This window comes from Lepidochelys kempii, chromosome 11 (assembly GCF_965140285.1).
Source record: "Lepidochelys kempii isolate rLepKem1 chromosome 11, rLepKem1.hap1, whole genome shotgun sequence".
Classification (NCBI taxonomy): Eukaryota; Metazoa; Chordata; order Testudines; family Cheloniidae; genus Lepidochelys; species Lepidochelys kempii.
The window spans coordinates 21,355,566-21,372,606 of record NC_136390.1 but is presented as its reverse complement, the minus strand read 5'-3'; the positions used below and the strand labels follow the sequence as shown (position 1 = coordinate 21,372,606).

At 37.2% G+C, this 17,041-nt stretch overlaps 1 protein-coding gene across 8 annotated transcripts in view; it reads left to right on the top strand.

Moving 5' to 3' along the window:
• Window positions 1-17,041, top strand: part of LRP1B (LDL receptor related protein 1B) — a 1,329,376-nt gene that overhangs the window by 1,086,216 nt on the left and 226,119 nt on the right. For all 8 annotated transcript variants that reach the window (XM_078847919.1, XM_078847920.1, XM_078847917.1 and 5 more), the window contains one exon: window positions 6,823-7,022. In XM_078847919.1, coding sequence (XP_078704045.1) covers window positions 6,823-7,022 — 200 coding nt within the window. The remainder of the gene's footprint in view (window positions 1-6,822; window positions 7,023-17,041) is intronic.

Below are 17,041 nucleotides of genomic sequence, written 5' to 3'. Positions count from 1 at the left end.
GTTAATTGTGTCTTTATATGTTATAAAAAGCAATAGTCAGGGAGATGAATGTAGGTTATGGAAAAAATCATTTTTGTTGTGTCATAACACAGCTTGATACAAGATCATGTCACCTATGTCATTTGTGTCACGTTAAATATGAAACATTAAGAATGGTCACATTTTTATTTAAAGTATCCACTGCAGTGAGCTACGTGATAGCTACTTTTTCTACATTTGCGGTTATCCAAATTAATAGTGGGTAGTGAAATGCCACGTGTCTTTAAAAAACACTCTTCAGATTTCTTCTGCATACTAGTTCAAGGATGAAAAATGTTTAATAATATTCCTGACTTAAATAGTTTTGCCATCATTTTAATATGTGCAAAATAGTGATTTTTTTTTAATACAGATGTTAGTAGTTGACCTGAGTTGGCCTTTGGTGGCATTCAAAAATGGCACTTCTTGGGGCTCGCTATTAGTTTCACAAAAAGAGTTCACTCTATAGTTGCAAAGAAAATGTAAACAGATCCAGTGCTGCCTTGCTTGAACCTACAGAAGAGTCAGATCAAAGCAATAGTTCTGAAAAGCAGGATCTGCCCCATCATTTAAATAACTTGTTGTGCTGCAGCATACAGATAACAATTTAAATGTCAACATTGTTAAATTTTTCAGTGCATGCATATTCATCTATGTTACGTTTCTACATGCAGGTTGAATATCACCATTATTGTTTTCTTCCCAATCTAAATCTGTACTGAACCAGAGTTACAGGAATAATGGGCACTGACTAACTCACAGCTAGAGAGTTAGTTTTTTAAAAGTATACTCTTGTGCAAACCTTTGTATTCTGACTGACTACTGTCCTTCAGAAATCACTGACCATTTGAGAGTTGATATACACCCAGATATATTTGTAGTGGGCAAAATTATCGATTAAAAATCAATGAAGTAAATCATTTTTCTCACACAAAAACAACTTCGTCAGATATTTGGTTGTAAGCTTTCCAGTGCTGAGGCTTTATTGTCATACCTATCTATAAAGCACCAACTCCTTGCTGGCCATAACCTACTACTACTATTACTAATAGTAGTAATAATAATAATTAATAAATAACTTCTCACTTTACCCAGCTAATAGCAAAAGAAAATTTTAATTTCTAAGTGAGACATTGCAATGTACCAACAACTTCATTGTGCTTCCTGTTTATGAGGTGATAACTGTAACCTCATAATATTTACCGCCTGGGTTTATTTAACTTGGTGTACAGTTGTTGCCTCATAAACAGGAAGCACACTCAAGTCACCAATAAATATATGTATAAACAATGGCCACTAACACATCAGTGTTAATGTAGTTGAAAAAGTCGTAAAAAGTCTGATTGTTTCCTGTAATACAGTTTCAGCTCTTAAAATGGATGTTTACAGTGTAGATCATTTTTAACAGGAATATTACTTAGGGCTATCCGATAAAAATAATAGAATGAAGTAACTGAACCCCTCTTCAGGTAAGTAAAATTTGCAAGTAGCATTCACCGCTTCATCTGAAATCACGGAATAGAGAAAGCTTGCTTTGTTTCCTTTTCAGATGAGAATTAAATGTGTAATGCTCACTTTATCATTGAGACATTTCTGCTTAATAAGGATAAATAAAGCTCTCATAGTGTCTTAGTGTAAATAAATTAATTATTCTTTTCTATCTTTATTTCCTAAGGCTTCAATAATCTCAAATGCCACTGACAGAAGGAAGCTACTGGGGTGGGGGCTATCAATGGAAGAACAGCAGTATACTTTTCTTGAGGATGATCATGATGATACCACCTAGCTCTTACGTAGTGATCCCAAACAATTTTCTCTGTCCAACTCTGCAGCATCAGCATTCATAGTTGGAGAGGGGCTTTTGCTGGGAGTGCTGGGTCCAGGAGATGGCCAGTTTTCATAGCATTATCTCTCTTCAGACCTACTTGGATATAGTAGTGCAAGATAATGCTGATTCTGTTGGCAGTATATTATGTTTCTTACCCATCCACTTTGGGTAAGAATTATTTAGCAGTGGCTGCTGTGGAATCCTCGTCAGCATGATGGGTAAGGAAAAGGGAACTCAATGGAGCAGTGTTAAGACACTGGTCTTCTTTACAAAAGCCCCAGTATTTTCAGGATCCCTTGATTGATTTCCCTGTCTGTCTTTGGCCAAGCTGTATTCTCTTTCTCTGATGATACAAGCCCCAGGCCCATCTATCAGAACCATCTGTAAAAAGTAAGCAAGTTAAAACTTAGGTTCCTGACCTAAGCTCAGAGTTTTTGGCTCTTAGAGAATGACTTGGCTCAATCATTTCTGAGGGAGCAATGGCCACAATAGAAATTAATAACATAATAAATCTTTTCAGGGTGCTGGATATATAAAACAATCACCAAAATCATTCAGGTTATTTTTTGTTTGGTTGGTTGGATTTTGGTGTGTGTACTTTCCCCTCAAATTTCAAGTTCATTGAGTTGTTATTGTGTGATTGAAATGGTATTAGATGAGTCCAGTTCATCCTTTCAGGTAACATGCTAAAAATCATGGTCCATCTATATAGTAGGGATATTAAAAATGTTATCACAGTTTTCATAAGAGAAGGTTTTCCACTGAAGTCTGTGGCCAAAATTCCCCATCCACCTCACATTGCTGTGCAGTGTGCTTTGGGCCAATGTTCTGTTTCCTTCTTCTGTAAAGTACCTGAAACTGCATTTCAGTAGCTTTCTTGTACATGTAGATTTTGCTTCTGGACCTTTGAGTTGAAAGTCCCCAAAGAAACATACTTGCTGCTATATTTTTAACACTTACTGTTTCCAGAAACAGGGACAAAAATGTAAAATTAAAAAATATTTTCTCCATTGAAAGAAATAATTCCAAACACGTAGAACTGATTAAGGGAAAAAACCAAGAAACAAGAAAAACAATGTCACAACATTTTCCCCAATTTCCCCCCCTGAAAAACTGAGATATTCTAGTAAGCTTTTTGGTTGATTTAAAAATTAGGAAGAAACTTTGTGAAAATAGAATGCAATATTAATTAAGGTTTTCCCAATGTAAAATTTGAAAAATGTTACCCAGCTCTGTTCATGGAGAGCTCTGTCCTCAATTATTGTTGTTGTTGTTATTATTATTATTTTATTATTGTCAGAGCAAGCCTAGATACAACTGAGGAGGGGAATAAGGCAAAAAATACTTTCACAGGCAAAACTGGCAGGCAAAACTGTTTTCCTTGGATCTGGGATTGCCAGGGTCCAAACTGCTCTTGAGCACAAGTTAATGAGACCTGAGAGCTACTCTGCCATGCACTGGCTTGTAAAGATCACTTAGGAGACATTCCACCAATGAGGATCACAGGTGCATAGGGCACTCTTACTGTTGCCCCCATAATACCTCTTCCTCAGGGCCGCACAGAGGTTTTTGGTCCCTGTGGCAAAATCTGACACTGAAGACCCCATTTTACCAGATTTTCTCAGTTTACTAGTAGAACAATGGTGTTTGTTTTATTTTCCCCCTAACTGACATTCATACAAATTAAGGTTAGGCTACAAGAATCTAGCTGGGTTGTTCTTCCTCTCAAACATCATTACCCGTATTAAATATTCTGCAGACCAAATTCTGTCATCAATTTTATCTATACAGCCTCATTGTGTACAGATTCTGGTCTCGGTTACTCATGTGTTTGTCTTTAAAATCTGCTCTGCGTTACACTAGGGTAAATCTGAAATCACTTTATTGACTTCAGTGAAGTTACTCGGGATTTAATTACTGGTGCTAAAGAATGTAGAATTTGCCCTTTTGTCTTCAGATGATGTCTTTCATCTGTTACACGTGGTAATCTCACTAGCCTTCTGTGGGAATACACAGGGGCAACTGAGGGCATAAAGTGGCCTCCAGAATCTTACCAGTGATGATGCAAGAGAAGGAAATTAGTCATCCTGGTAATGTTTTCAAAAAGAACTGAAGTGATTTAGCTTGTCTATATGGTGGGGTAATGCACCTTACAAGGGTGTAACATCAGAAGTGGACTAAAGTGTTGCATATCAATTGGTCTGTGTAGACCCTGCTGGTGTGCGCTAAATGTTCCCTAGCATGTAATCATTAAAACCCACTAGGGAAGCTTTAGCGCGCATGAGTGAGCTTTAGAAATTATACCCCCATAGTGTGCATTACTGTTCAGTGTAGACAAGCCATTTGTTTCATAGACATTCAGTGAGATGATGGTATATCTACACTTCGATCTGGGGGTGTGATTACCAACGTGAGGAAACATACTCACTCTATCATGATAGCTCAATGAGAGCCAAAGTGAAGCTGCAGTAGGGTGAGTGCGGCTGGACATGTTGAGTATGTGCCAGTCTGAGACCACAGGCATGTACTCGAGACGGCTAACCCTTCCTGCCACTTGCAATGCTGCAGCAGCTATTCTCTATTTTTAGAGCACTAGCTCAATCAGAGCTAGTGTGGGTATGTCTCTTCAAGCTGGGAATCACCCCCCCCCCATCTTGAAGTGTAGACGTATCCTTACTCTCCTGAGGACTAGAGTCATAAAGAAATTTGGGCTCTCTCTCTGGCCCAATGTTTCTGTCATTTTCCACAGTGAAACAGGTTCATCATTGGTCCAGAGAGAGCAAGCAGGAGAATGAATTTGTAGCCAGTTGGTTAGAGCACTCACCTGGGACATGGAAGACCCACTTTCCCTGCTCCAATGACTTTTTAAAATTATTTATCAACAGTGGAACAGCTTCAATAGAAGACTCTTTGGAAACCACACATCAGAATATCCCATAGCCCTGTGGCAAGGGCTCTCACCTGGGAAGTGTCAGAGCCAAGTTCAGAATCGTAGATGATTAGGGAACTTTTATTGCAAAAATTCAGGCACTGAGAGAGTTTAGGTGCTCATAGGATGCAGCTGAGTGATGGTTTTATGAATTTCATGTTTTCTGAATCCTACTGGGGACTGATTCTGGGATTTAGGCACCTAAAGTGTCAGAGGCCTAAGTCCTTTAGTGAATCTTGCTCTGAGTGCTGAAGTCCAATAATGTGGAAATGAAAAAGAATTATAAATTTAATAAATTTACTCTGAAAATCACTGAAGACCAGTAAATACAGAATCCCATGCTTGTTCCACAGTCACTCTTCAAAGTCGAACCAGACATTAACATCTTTATTTGTTTGGTGCTGGGTTTTCAGCATTGATTTCTTGTGATGTTTTAAGAAGGTTGTGCTGTTAAACCAAACTGTTTAAATATATGGAAGTCAAAAATACAAATCAATATATAGAAAGGAACTCTGATTATGTGCAAAAGAGAGAGCACATAGGAAGAGAAAGAATACACTAGGTTTGGTGCTGTGTGATCTATTTGTACCCAAAGATGTAGTTCATCTTGTGGGAATGGATGAGGACACTTCTGCTTTTATAGAGAGGATGTTTTTGTCTCTGTGTGAAAGACAGAGAAATGAAGGAGGAAGAATTTAGTGTTACATCACAACTTGTCTAACTTCTAATTAGAGAAGGAAGAGGAGGGTTTTCTGTCTTTCTCTTTTATATGCCAATAAAAACGGCCTTTGAGCAAGGATAGCTTTTCTCATCCATCCCAACAAGCTTACCTATGCTTGTAACTCATTTTTTTCCTGTCATTTAATGATAATGTGCTCCACTAATTTCCTAGCAGGCAGTGTTCCCATGATTTTCCCTTGTGACCATGTGTATCACTACCCACAACATGATTACTTGCCAAAAGTCTTGGGGGCAGGATACTTGAGCCTATTTCAGTCTCTTATGGAAGAGCCCACCCATACCAAGTTAATATGGGTGTATTAATATTAAAAGATAAGGCAAATAAACTGAAATAATCCACCTTTCCTGCTTTCCCCCAAATCATTCTTAGGTAATGACCCTCTGATAATCCAGATGTAAAGGTCAGGTGTTTGCAGCCTACAGAAGAGAAGAGACAGCTACATATGCCATGAATTTGAAATAAGTAAACAATACAATAGAACCCCCTGTACTCAAATCCCCATTTTAGAGTCCACAATCTTATAACTACATTTTTTTCTCACCCTCTGTGTGGGTCAGTAGCTCATGAAAGATAAATTATATTAGTATACCAACAAAACATCTTTACGTGTAACATGTGCCAGGCATTTTTGCTGAGTATTCACAATCAACAGAAAAAGAAAGGAAAAACAAAATCCCCACCCAATGTGATATTCCCTCATTTTCAGCCAATTAAGAAACATACATTTCTCCAGCAATACTCTCTCCTCTTTTAATCTTGGCAAGTGTGCCATCCTTGCTATGTTTTGGAGTTTGCCCATAATGAAAGGATGTCATTTTCATCATAATGCTGTGATCGGTGAAATTAGTGTATAAAATTGGCATTGTAATACAGTATTATGATATTTTACCTACCTGAAATTCTTTTGGCAATAACATTATTGCCATTATTGCAGGACCTGAGACTAGCTTAGCAAAATCATGATGATATTTCAGAATTTAAGGGTGGCAATCCTAAATCAATCTAGACATATATATAGCCCATTTTGAGCTTTTCCTTTAGTGCTTTAAGTACAGATGCAAAACTGCATCAATATCTCTATCATGGCAACTCATACACCTAAATATTATACTTCAAGCTGTGAAGTTGTAAAATTTTCTTTGAAAGAAAAAACCTCTCAAAAGGGCTAACTTGGAGCATGAAAGCACTATGGAATAATTCCTGGATAGTATTTAAAACCAACCAAATACATTTTAAAACATTAGCTGCTATGTGTTAGTGCCTTGGCAGCTGTAAATAAAACAGTTATTGATTTTGTTTTCCTAGATATTTGTACTGGATTGATTGCTGTGAGTATCCTCACATTGGTCGTGTTGGTATGGATGGCACCAGTCAAACTGTTGTCATAGAAACGCAGATCTCCAGACCTATGGCTCTTACAATAGATTATGTCAATAGTAGACTCTACTGGGCTGATGAAAATCATATTGAGTTTGCTGACATGGATGGATTTCATAGACATAAAGGTTGGTCAAACAGCTGTAAACGTGCAATTTTTGACATTTCTTATTTTTAATTAAAGGTGTATTATACTAATTGGGGAAAAAAAACTTTTGTAATCTAAATGTGAAGAATATTGTGCTTTGCAAGATGACAAAGCTACATATTTTGCTTTTTTGTAAGTATTTTAAGAATCAGAATGAGAATTTGTTTGCATCATTAAGCAGAATACTAAATGATACTTCCTGAAAAGAAAACCGTATTCTTCCCCCTTCTGTATTAACCAAATTTAGACAAGATCAAAAAGGTAAGTTTCTATTTCTGTATTTCTTCATTATTTCCTCTGTTTTTGCCAACACATATATTTTGTTAGATTACTCCTCATGAACACTGAATTTGTTGTAGATGTTGGCTGCCAACATGAATCCTGCAGGGCAAAATCCCTACTCCTGCCAATCTTCTGTATTCCTTCCATGGCTTAGGAAAGCCTCTTTGGCATTTTTTTAATACATGCAAATGTGCAGCAATTCATATCTGTGAAAAATGCCTTTTATCAAAAGAAAGCAAAAATTCTAAATAGGGACTGAATTTTCTTAATAGTCCAAATACATTATTCAATAGTAAGACTTTTTTTTTCTTGGTTGAATTAAGCAATAGTTTTTTAATGCATTTTATTTATTAACATAGAAATGTTACCCTTAAAGCTCTGTTGTCACAAATGGTTTGCTGCCTTGTGGTATACATAATTACATCGTCTCTAGGAAGAAAATTATTAAGGAGAGGCAGTATTTTTTCCATTGTTAAAGATAACATTTAGTTTCTATAATAAAGCCTGATTCTGCCCAAAGATCTTACTCTAAAATCTTCAAACATGAAATACTGGCCTAAAAAAGGGATAGGTTAGCTCTAGAGCTCAGTGTGACAGACTGAATATGTCTATTAATAAAGTAATATTTAATAACCAAGAGAGTTGAGGGGCTGAAAATAAGCTTTAGCAAAACTCCATCCAGTCAGGTAAAACTGCTTTCCTCAATGAGTAATGGATATGGCCAATCAGAAAGTACTCTATTTGCCAGGCACAAGTAAGAGTCACTGAACTACATTCTTTTGGATATAGGGTTGTTAAGCTTCTCAGAGGCAGCTATCAAAGATGGTTGTATCCTCTCTTGGCCACATGTTCGGCTTTGCCTAGGCAAAGCCTTAGAGAATCAATAAGTGTAAAACTCAATTTTATGTATAGGTAACTGGGGAAACTTCGATGATGGGAGATGGCTCCTAGGAGTGTCTACCCTAGATGATGGGAGATGGGTTCAGAAAGGCCATACCCAAAATGGGGGGTGGAAGGGTGGGAAAACTTAGATGATTGCAAAGGGAGGACTCTCTCTCCCCCCTCGGAACAGTGTGGAGGTTAGAAGTCTGACACTAGGGTCAGAGCATAAAAGTACTTTTTGGAACATGCAAGCATTTCTTTCCTTTCAGTAACTTAAACTGAGATTGCCTTGTTTAGTTTATCTTATGTAAAGTGTAAATTTAAGTATGTTAGGCAAACCATTTCTTTTTCTCACTTTATCCATTTTCTCTCTGTTTCTAAATTTGTGGTTGTATGTGTGGAAAGTTCACCCCACGGAGAAAAGGCACCTGTTATCCTAGAAAGAGGCATAGGAGGCAAAAGAGGTTTTGGAACATAACCTCCCCCACAATTTTGTCTTGGTTAATAAGGCATAGGCAAAAGGGGCCTGTGCTACATGACCTATGTTGCATAGGCTGTGGGGGTCAAAGACCCAAGGAGATGCCAGCAGGACCAAGGAAGAGATGAGAGTTGGTGGTGGGATCAAGTAACACTGAGAGTAGAATTTTTCTTCCAGAATTAAAGAAAATAGAAGATTTTTGCACTCCATCCATATTTAGGTTGTCCATATTTCAATAATGTCTTCTTTTTTTGTCACTTTATAGTGAAAACAATGATGATGAGGAGAAAGATAAAACTGAGGAAATGAGATCGAGCACACAGGGTCAGAGATTAGTTCACTAAATTCTTACTTTAAAAATTTTATTAACATTTTAAATAAAAGTGTCATGGTAGCACATCATCTCTTATAGACTTAAAATGAGGAGCCAGATGATTGTTAGAGATGTTTATTTACATTTTAAAAAATGAATAAGTCTGTAGCTTAATGGAGTTTATAGCTCTTCTTGGAGATATGCCTCAAAGTTTAAATAAATCACGTGGTGTGCCTGTGAGGGAAATTAGAGCATTTCCACCAGAATTCAGGTTAATCGTACTTGACATTTATAAATTAGGAGATATTTAAAAAGAGATGTTCACCAATGAACAAAAATCTTCTATTTTTTTTTCTGAGATTCTGTCCTGAGAAAGGAAAGTAGGAGAGAAAAAAAATAAGTGTAGTGACTTTAGTTGAGGAGGGGAATGCCTCCCTGATCAGTTGCCTATCCAATCCCTGCTAGCATGCACCCGTGCTACTTCTGGCAGACCTTCCTAAAGGACACACCTCTTTCTGACCACCTCACATCTCCAAGAGGTCTGGGACATGGTCTGGGAACAAGATGGAGCTTGGGAAGTCCATTGTGGAAGAGAGTATTGGATGCAGAACTGAGGGCTGCAAAGACGTGCAGAAGGGGAACATGTGCAAACACAGCAAGGCCAGTAGAGAAGGGAAGTATGGGACTGAGAGTACTTCATCCTTCCAGCAGATGTCAAATTAATTGGTAGGTTTCACACTTAACAGTCCTCCCAACATGGCTAAATTGCCTTGATGAAAGGCTTACAGCACTGCCTTGGTGTGTTGAAGATAAAGCCTCCCCAATCTTGTGGAAGGGAGTAAGTTGGCCTCCAAAGCACACACACCATTTTGGGGGTATTGGTGTCATCCTACAAGCATCATAGAGTTTGTCTGAGAATCTAGGGACTTCCTAATTCCTACAGAGGAGTTGGAAAGGATCAAGTGAGAGCGCTACCTAAGGTTTGTTGAGAGGTTATGAACCCTAGTGGACACTCACTCATATTCATGTTCTAAGGTCCATATGAGTTGAGTTTCCCATCTGTGGATCATAGGAGATTTGCAGAAAAGAGAGAGAGAGGAATATCCCTAATGTGCTACCTTCAAAATTATTTTACTCTCACCATTCACTCTGAGCTCTTCCTACAGAACTCAAGTCTCTGAGTATCCCTTCCACAGAAGGTGAGCCCTCTGTTGAGGATGTTGGAAAATGCATACAAGAAAGTTTTCTGAGACTAATGTGGGATGTGGCTTTTGGTTCACCAGGACACTTCTTACTGTTACAACACTGAACAGTCAACACTGAACAGTCAGTTTTTTGTGTAAAGATCTAAATTAAAAAATGACAATAATGTTTGTAGTATTAACTAAGACTGAGAACTTAAAACTGAATTTCTGCAAAGCAAATTATGATTTAGTAATTCAAGGGGTAGTGAGGTTTTGTAAATCCCTAATTTGGTTATTTTTCATTGGATACTCAAAGAGTTGGTGAATTGTATTCTTTATTATTATTTTCCTTTAGCAACTTAATTTTAAAATTGGAAAATAGTTTTATTGTGAATGTTTAGTAGAAAACTTTAATTCAGTAAATATTCATAGAATCATAGAATCATAGAATATCAGGGTTGGAAGAGACCCCAGAAGGTCATCTAGTCCAACCCACTGCTCGAAGCAGGACCAATTCCCAGTTAAATCATCCCAGCCAGGGCTTCGTCAAGCCTGACCTTAAAAACCTCTAAGGAAGGAGATTCTACCACCTCCCTAGGTAACGCATTCCAGTGTTTCACCACCCTCTTAGTGAAAAAGTTTTTCCTAATATCCAATCTAAACCTCCCCCACTGCAACTTGAGACCATTACTCCTCGTTCTGTCATCTGCTACCATTGAGAACAGTCTAGAGCCATCCTCTTTGGAATCCCCTTTCAGGTAGTTGAAAGCAGCTATCAAATCCCCCCTCATTCTTCTCTTCTGCAGGCTAAACAATCCCAGCTCCCTCAGCCTCTCCTCATAAGTCATGTGTTCCAGACCCCTAATCATTTTTGTTGCCCTTTGCTGGACTCTCTCCAATTTATCCACATCCTTCTTGTAGTGTGGTGCCCAAAACTGGACACAGTACTCCAGATGAGGCCTCACCAATGTCGAATAGAGGGGAACGATCACGTCCCTCAATCTGCTCGCTATGCCCCTACTTATACATCCCAAAATGCCATTGGCCTTCTTGGCAACAAGGGCACACTGCTGACTCATATCCAGCTTCTCGTCCACTGTCACCCCTAGGTCCTTTTCCGCAGAACTTCTGCCTAGCCATTCGGTCCCTAGTCTGTAGCTGTGCATTGGGTTCTTCCGTCCTAAGTGCAGGACCCTGCACTTATCCTTATTGAACCTCATCAGATTTCTTTTGTTTAGGATTAATGTGTGTTTTCTAATTCCACTTTTATGAGGCAAGATAGAAAAGTAGGGTTGTTGTTTTTTGGGGGATGGGGGGTTTCTCTCACACACAGAAAGAATCTTCTGCTCTGGGATCTGGCTAGTAGATTAAATGGTGCCCACAGAGGTCAGAGAAGCGACTGAAACTGTTTTGGCACCCAAACTGTTCCCTCCAAGTAAACATTGGAAGTGTTTTATCACCATAGCACAGCACCTCAGCAGCTTTTCTCATCGCTGACCCATGGGTTTTCACAATTCTCCTTCTACATTTTCACTTCTTCAGCCATTCATATTCCTGTCCTCTGTTCCTGATGGCAATCCAAAAATAGAACTGTGCTATAGGATGTAGGGGAGGCAGCCGCTATAGTCCTCAGGGCTGGATTAAGGCATAGGCACTGTAGGTCTGTGACTAGGTCCCCAGCTCCTAGAATGACTAGATTACACTAGAATCTGAGCTTTTATTTAAAAAGAAAAAAGTGAGCTTTTAGGCCTCATGGTTATGAAGAAAAGATTCTAAATGTGTACTACACATATACAATGTAGTAACAATTGCCTGAGTCTGCAGACAGCCTGAAACAACAGGTGTGAACTCACCCATGCTTTTCAGTGTTAACTTCAAAATTCATTCCTGCATGGGGCCCTATCAGCACCACCTCAACAGAGGATATTGTGTGCAGCAGGTCCAGTCAGTGCAATACTGTGTGGACCTCTGCTGTCACCCCATGTTTCTAGTGAAAGAAGAAAGACCCTTTCTTTACACCCTTGCTACTCCCAAGAGGAAGAGTGCTCCATGTTGCTGCTGTCTCTGCCTCTCTGGGATGGGAGGGTTCCCTCAGTATCACCATAGTGTGGGTGCAGGGCCACAGGCAGATCCTGTGGTGTGATATTCCTAGAGCTCTGGCTTACTTTAATCCATCCCTGGCTGCTTTTGATTGACAGAATTTGAATCTTGTAAACTTGGTCTTTAAGCCCAGTTTACTCTTCTTTTAAACTTCTAGCCACGGGTTGTAACAACTTTCCAACAGGTAAAACACACTCATCTCTCTTGCAGATCTTAGAAACTATCTAGGAGAGGGGAATGTCTGATGCTTTCCTCTCCTGCAGAGTTCCTGATCTTTGCAGGTGAGAAATATCAGTGACTGCCCCCTCTTGTGTACATTATGGTTGGTAGGAGAGAAGTTGTACTGAGAGTTTTGACACACCAAGTATGCTAGGGATCTTGGGGAGTTTAGGAGAACTTCATGGCAATGGAGACACTACTAACTTTACACAGATACTTAAAGTTTAGTGGTTGATTACGTAAACTATCTTAGAGTCTAGCAAATGTAAAGCTTTAGCACTCACAAGTTTTATGCATATTAAATCATTGAGCATTCATTTGAGCATTAATCTGGATAAGCACTAAAATGGCTTATTTATACCAGCTTTAAACATTTAGGAATTTAGAAAAGTAATCATTTGGGTTCCCGTTCCGTTGGCCACCTGGCTACGTCAAACAGGTCTTCCTAATCTTTAGGCCTAAAAACTCTCTTATTTCTGAGCAGGGGAAGAAATATTAAATTTGAAAGGTGTTCACAGTTTAGTTCCTGTAATTTCAAAACTACTAATTATAGACGCTTGTAATTACAGGAAGAAATATTCTGGGTTTGTTTTCATTATGTTAGTTTTACACCAGTATAATGCCATCAATCCATGGAATTTCACTGGTGACTTTTACATTTATCAGAGTTCAAATTCTGGTCCTTTTGTCCTTCCTAAACTTAAGCACAAGCATTTGCAGACAAAATCTTACTTTATGGGAAAAGTTAGGGAAGTATGAAAATAGGGTTTATAATGGCAACCCAGGCACAACCATAGTTACAAAATTGTAACAAATTCCTCTATAATATATATATATAGTTTCAGAGTAACAACCGTGTTAGTCTGTCTTCAGTCCATTAAAGATATCATTCTTTTGTACAGTGTTCATGCATAATTTTTTAAATAATTCTAAAGCGAAAAAAGAAATTCCCTACAAAACCTATTTAAGCAACAGTTAAGATTGAAAGTAGGTAACATAAGTGTAAACATCATATGGTAACCATACATTTAGGTATAAGTCATTTAAATGTTTGTAGTCCTAGATTTTATTTTAAATAATTTTTAAAGACAGATTCATTTTTCATTTCCTCCTCCACTCTAGGTTATTTTAGCTATTTTAGGTGCCATAACTGCATTTCTATACCTTAACATGTTTAGAGGTTTTTTTTATTTTATTTTTTTAATTTCATCTTATCTTTGAATTTCTTGATTTATAGTACTTGTTTGGGGGGGAAATTGACATTTTTTCTATTTTATTTAATGTTTAGATTACTGAGATGTAATCTGAATCTTAATCTCATTTTAACAAAGTTTTTTGTCTGGAAATATACTTTACTGTGCAATTCAAATCTCAATTCCCTAATGGGAGTGTGTGTTTTATAGGTATTAAAATGATTAAATAGAAACATTTTAATTGCAACCTTTTCAAGTTTCAAATTACATTCCAAAATGCTAATTTCAGTCTTCAATATTAGTTAATACATACATACACATATATATTTAGGAATCAAGGTTTTAGTTACTGTGATTAAACAATTTGTTATGCTCATTAAGCAGGATTTGGGTTTTTTATTTTTAAGATAAGATTTTAAATGTAGTAAAAGTAATATTGACTAATATATAAAATATTAATCACTGAAAGTCTCTAGCCTTACAAAATCAATAATAAAACATTCTACAAAACTCATAAATAAAATTTAGTTGGACTACAACAATAAGTATTTTTTTCTTTTTATTATTACAATCTACCCTTTCCCCAGTATACTTTACAGCCACATATTTAGTTCATAAACATAAGTGAATGAAAATATCTTTGAAAACAGTTTACATTTAGTTGCTTTAAATGAAATTATATATGATGATACAGAAGTTTGAAATTAGCATTTTGGAATCATCAACAGGATTTGTTCAAGACCCAACAGAGAAGCAGAGATGGTTGTGTAGATCTGTAAGGAGATAAGGGTGGCTTATAAGAAGAGGGGGAGAGTTGCATGTACATTGTTGGCAGAGAGGAAATCTGGAAGCCACTCAATCAGAGTTAGAAGTGGAGCTTGTGGTGGGGAATTGGGTCACAAAAATCTGAGTTAGAGTCTCTATGGACTTGTCTACACTTAAAATGCATTGCTATAGCATATCAGTGTAGACATTACCTACTTTGACGAGAGGGGTTCTCCTGACAGCACAGGTAATGCACCTCCCCAAGAGACAACAGCTAGCTTGGTAGAAGAATTCTACCACCGACCTAGCTCTGTCTACACAAGGACCTACGATGGCTTAACTATGCTGTTCGGGGTGTGGATTTTTCACAACCTGACTGATGTAGTTAAACCTAATTTTCTAGTGTAGACCAGGCCTTAAACACAGTTATACTCTAAAAAGTGACTAAAATGGTATTGTGGGATTCAGTGTTCATTGCTTCTCAATAGCTCTACGTCCACTATGTTCACTTTACAAATAAAAAGAGCTAGGATCTCAATATCAAACTGGGTTCTTTATCAGTCTGAGTTCTCTGCTGATGGAACAGAGATGATAATAAAAAGAAAAGGAGTACTTGTGGCACCTTAGAGACTAACCAATTTATTTGAGCATGAGCTTTCGTGGCTCAAATAAATTGGTTAGTCTCTAAGGTGCCACAAGTACTCCTTTTCTTTTTGCGAATACAGACTAACACGGCTGTTACTCTGACATCAGAGATGATAATGCTGTTGGTGCAGGAGCAGTAATGGAATTTAACTCACTTTCTCCTCAGTATATGAGTTGTGAAAAGTGGTGTAAAAAGGAGTAAAATTAACAAATTGAACTCTGAATCCTCAAAAGGAGCAAATTAGTTGAGTAAGACAGTGAACCAGTGTGCACAGTTGAGTAATACATCATCACTTTTCTGACCATAACAGCCCTTAAACTAAACCAATTGTAAACAATTGGGATTTGTTCATTTGAGAGAAACAGTGTGGTTTGTATGAGTTCTTATAGTAATAGAAAGCTATTCATCCCTAAGTAATGGGTTATTTGGAGTATTCAGGTGCAAATATTTTAATAACCAAGAAATTAAATGTAGTAAATAAAATTGCTATGGAATGGCAGACCATAACATCTCTGAAAGAGAAGTTGTCTGTCATGTGAATTTGTCTATGGATTAATTACTGGAGCGAAGATAATTGATTTCTTTTCTTTTTCTTTTTTTTTTTGTTCTGCCACTAAACTGGAAAATATGAAAAACAGATTGACTTTTTGTTTTGTTTGTTTAGCTTTGGGTTTTTGTGTACCCCATTTTTGTGTTTTTTAAAATAAATATCAAAATGAAAACATTTCATTTTTTTTAATTTTGTTTCCATTATGGCCAAAACTAATTAATGTTTAATTCCTATCCGTGCATTTGTTGGTCTAGATATGATGCTTCATATTATTGTAATGTAGTTTTATGTTTAATTAAGGTGTTAATCTCTTGCTAATGGATGGCCAATTGGGCATCATTATCAAATGTTTTGAAATAAACGTTAGATAGAAAAAGGGAGTATGTTTCACTGTAAGGGGAAAAAATAAGAAGGAAAAGACTTTTTTTGTACCAGTGTATGCAGATAAATGAATAGCTGTCACTGATTGAGGTCTTGGGAGCCTTACAGAATGCTGGAGAGGAAAAAGAAAACAAAAAGCCTACATCAAAAAGACTAGATTTCAGTATTGCATTATGATTCTTTTTCTTCATTTTTTGTCATTCACATTCCATGCAAACTGTAGATTTTATAGGCTATTATATTAAAACAGTGCTGATGCTCTGTTTACAACATAATAAAAATTAATGAAAAGAAGCAAAATACAATTTATCTACTACAGAAACGTTTCTCAACCAGTAAAATAAATTGAAATTAACTGCCATTTCTGAAATGTCTGATAGCTACAACTTCACTCATGCCTTACCTTTGTGTCACTGGAAAAATATTTATATTAAATTGTATGTTCATATTTGCACAGCTTTTGTTTAGATATGACTTGTGAATTGCTTAAATTTTATTTATTCATTTGATTAACAGTTGATACAGTCAGTTGTTAGTTGATTTGATTACAATATTTTCTCTGAAGGCAATAACATAAGAACATAAGAGTGGCCATAATATGTCAGACCAAAGGTCCATCTAGCCCAGTATCCTGTCTTCAGACAGTGGCCAATGCAGGGCCAGATTAAGACCTTTAGTGGCCCTAAGCACTGAAAATATTATGGTGCCCCCCCACCATATGTAATTCAAAATAAAAACAATACTATACCATAAAATAAAATGTTATTTTTTGAAATGATGCAAAACTTACATGGATGCTGAAATTAAAATAGCTTCTTTCTAGATTTTCTGATTGCAAAATTATGGATACGTTCATCTAAGCTGACTTGACGAAACATGTCCGGTTCCATGCACAATAGGGAAAGTGAACCAGGTCTGTCCTGACACGTTGTTGTTCTCTGAGGCTTTTTAATTCTTTTCAGCTGAGAAAAAGAGCGTTCTGCGGAGCAGTTAGTAATCATGAATG